Here is a 2,572-nt window from a genome sequence, read left to right on the forward strand (position 1 = left end):
CAGTATTTCTCAAGGCCGTACAGATTTCCTTTCTGGAAGAACTCGAGTGTAAGCTGTTCAAAGTCCGCGTATAAATTCTCCCTAAATTCCTTTTCCAAACCATAGCTGATACCAGAAAATAAATAGTCAAACTTATAAAATGTTACCAGAAGATTTTGCTTCAGAATTCAACTTTTATTCATATAAAAAAAATGCGATTAAAAAATGTAAGCATTAAAGGCAAGACTCGTGCTGAAACTTCAGAAAGTGAAGATAGCACGTAAACAAGAAAACTCTAAAGGATGAATGCGGAAAAGGGAAGTATGATTAGTAGCCGGTACCTATAGAACCTGAAAAGGCATTCTATTCCATAATTATAGTTAGACGCAGCATCTTCCAGTGCATATTTTCGGAAGTCATTGTACATTGTAATGACAAACATGTCTCTTAGAAAATAAGACCAAAACCGATAAAGAGTATTCATTTCCTGCAGAAACAGATCACTTTAGAGGTAAATTTATATATAAAATGTACATGTAAAAGATTGACACTGTCAACTATGTAAAAATTTAACAATGTTGATTCCAAGAAGACAAACAAAAAGGTATACGTGGTTAAGACAGCATGAATAAGACATGAAAGAAGAGTAGATCTGAAAAGTACTTAATTAGATAAGCCATGGGCTTTATCAAGGGCAAAACTTGTCCTCATTTCATCGAAGCAAGGATTAAAAGAATGAAAGATCTTACACCAAATATAATTTATGTGCATGCTCATATAATCAGGAAGATTCAGCACTAAAGATTAAATACTCCAGAACAATGGACTATAAATAAAATATAAGTAAAAGAAGCAATAATGAAATTTTCCGAGATGCAATAAATATGATGATAGGAAAGTATAGGAAGGCAATCCACCTCGCTGCAACCAATTCCCAACTTCTTTCTATCATTCAAGCACTTTTTGTAATATTTAAGGTACCTAAAATGAGAAAAATAGGAAGACTTCACATTACAAGCTATCCTCATATCTGAGCAAAATATATAACATAAGTAAATGACTGTCTCACTTCTGCTGTTTAAAACCATTTTCTTCTAGAAGTTGATGACTGGGATGCTGAAATGGCGGAAAAGACTTGGGCAGGGAACCCACAGGTGGACTATTTGCAAGGAAATTTCCATGAGGAGAAACACTCAATTTCGATGGCCTGGAGCTGTAAATATAAGATCAAACTCTTATTAGCCCATCAAGTTGGGGGGAAACATTTGGAGTATGATTTCTTTGTATAGGAAACTGAAAAAAAAGTAACTTCAGTCCTACAATTAACTTCCTTTTTCTCAAGAGCAGTGAGCGCGTATATTCCAACTAGCAGCAGGCATACTTTAGTAGAAAGAAAATCCATCATATTTTCTACGCACGAGAGCTTCTTCAGACTAACCTTGTGCTTTCAGGAGGAGTAGAACCAAAGAAAAAACCAACAGAATTGCTAGGTGGACTCTCTGCTACAATGCCAAGAGAGTTCCGACTGGTTCCATGATTTCTAAAGTTGCTGGAGAAAAAGCGCTGCTTATGTGATGATTGTTGTTTAGGGAAGGTTTTAGTTTGTTTCTTCCTGGGACTAGAATTTCCGATTTCATCCAAACCACAGTATCCAGCAGAATTTTCACTAGGTTTTGACCTTGCTGGTACTGAAGCATTGCTAGATAATCTTGAGGCTCCTTCCCTATTCTCTGAGTTGCATTTGCTCTTTTTACGATTAGATCGCTTTTTTTCCAGTACCTTTGCATGTAAAAAAAAAACTTTAACAATCATTAAAAAATGGGAGAAAGAATTCCATAAAAACAAAACNTTTTCACTAGGTTTTGACCTTGCTGGTACTGAAGCATTGCTAGATAATCTTGAGGCTCCTTCCCTATTCTCTGAGTTGCATTTGCTCTTTTTACGATTAGATCGCTTTTTTTCCAGTACCTTTGCATGTAAAAAAAAAACTTTAACAATCATTAAAAAATGGGAGAAAGAATTCCATAAAAACAAAATAAGAGGGATGGTAGGTCCTCAACTTGCTCGTAGAAGTAAAGACCATCATTTATTGTTGAAGCAAGCTCTTTAGATATTGATTTTGATTCTTTGCCTCCACTTGTAGATCTCTTTTCGATGCCACTATTCTGCAAGGCAATTATGGAGCAAAAAAATTATTAAAAAAAAAAGGAAATTTAAGATGCAACAACATTGGGAGGAATAGTCTCATAAAACACAAATATACACAAGCAGTATAATCCAGTTCAAAGTCCATATATCATAAATTCTTGGCTACCCTCGAAATCTTTTTTTCTTGGTTATTGGAAACATTTATTCTACCAAATAACGATGACAAGGCCCAATATCAGATTGAGGGGAGGGCAACTACGACCAACTAATACACTGATAGTTTCATTTCTACTTGAGTAAATATTTGTCTTCCAGAACACAAGATGCTAGGAAAATCCTCAGATTCAGAACAGTTGGCCACTAGAAAACTTTTCTTGATTTCTTACACTTTTCAGCAAGAATATTTGGATGAATGGTTGAATCAAGGTTCATATAACCACAGATA

The 2,572-nt window shown here is 35.0% G+C and overlaps 1 protein-coding gene across 1 annotated transcript in view; it reads right to left on the reverse strand.

Annotated features, from left to right (window-relative positions):
- Positions 1-2,572, reverse strand: part of LOC111785762 (la-related protein 1A-like) — a gene marked incomplete at both ends in the record, with an annotated part of 7,479 nt that continues 4,907 nt past the window's right edge. Inside the window, 6 exon segments of the mRNA XM_023666153.1 lie at positions 1-105; positions 321-466; positions 897-960; positions 1,049-1,192; positions 1,418-1,758; positions 2,040-2,166. Coding sequence (XP_023521921.1) covers positions 1-105; positions 321-466; positions 897-960; positions 1,049-1,192; positions 1,418-1,758; positions 2,040-2,166 — 927 coding nt within the window.

Source organism: Cucurbita pepo, unplaced genomic scaffold (genome assembly GCF_002806865.2).
Source record: "Cucurbita pepo subsp. pepo cultivar mu-cu-16 unplaced genomic scaffold, ASM280686v2 Cp4.1_scaffold000717, whole genome shotgun sequence".
Taxonomy (NCBI): domain Eukaryota; kingdom Viridiplantae; phylum Streptophyta; class Magnoliopsida; order Cucurbitales; family Cucurbitaceae; genus Cucurbita; species Cucurbita pepo.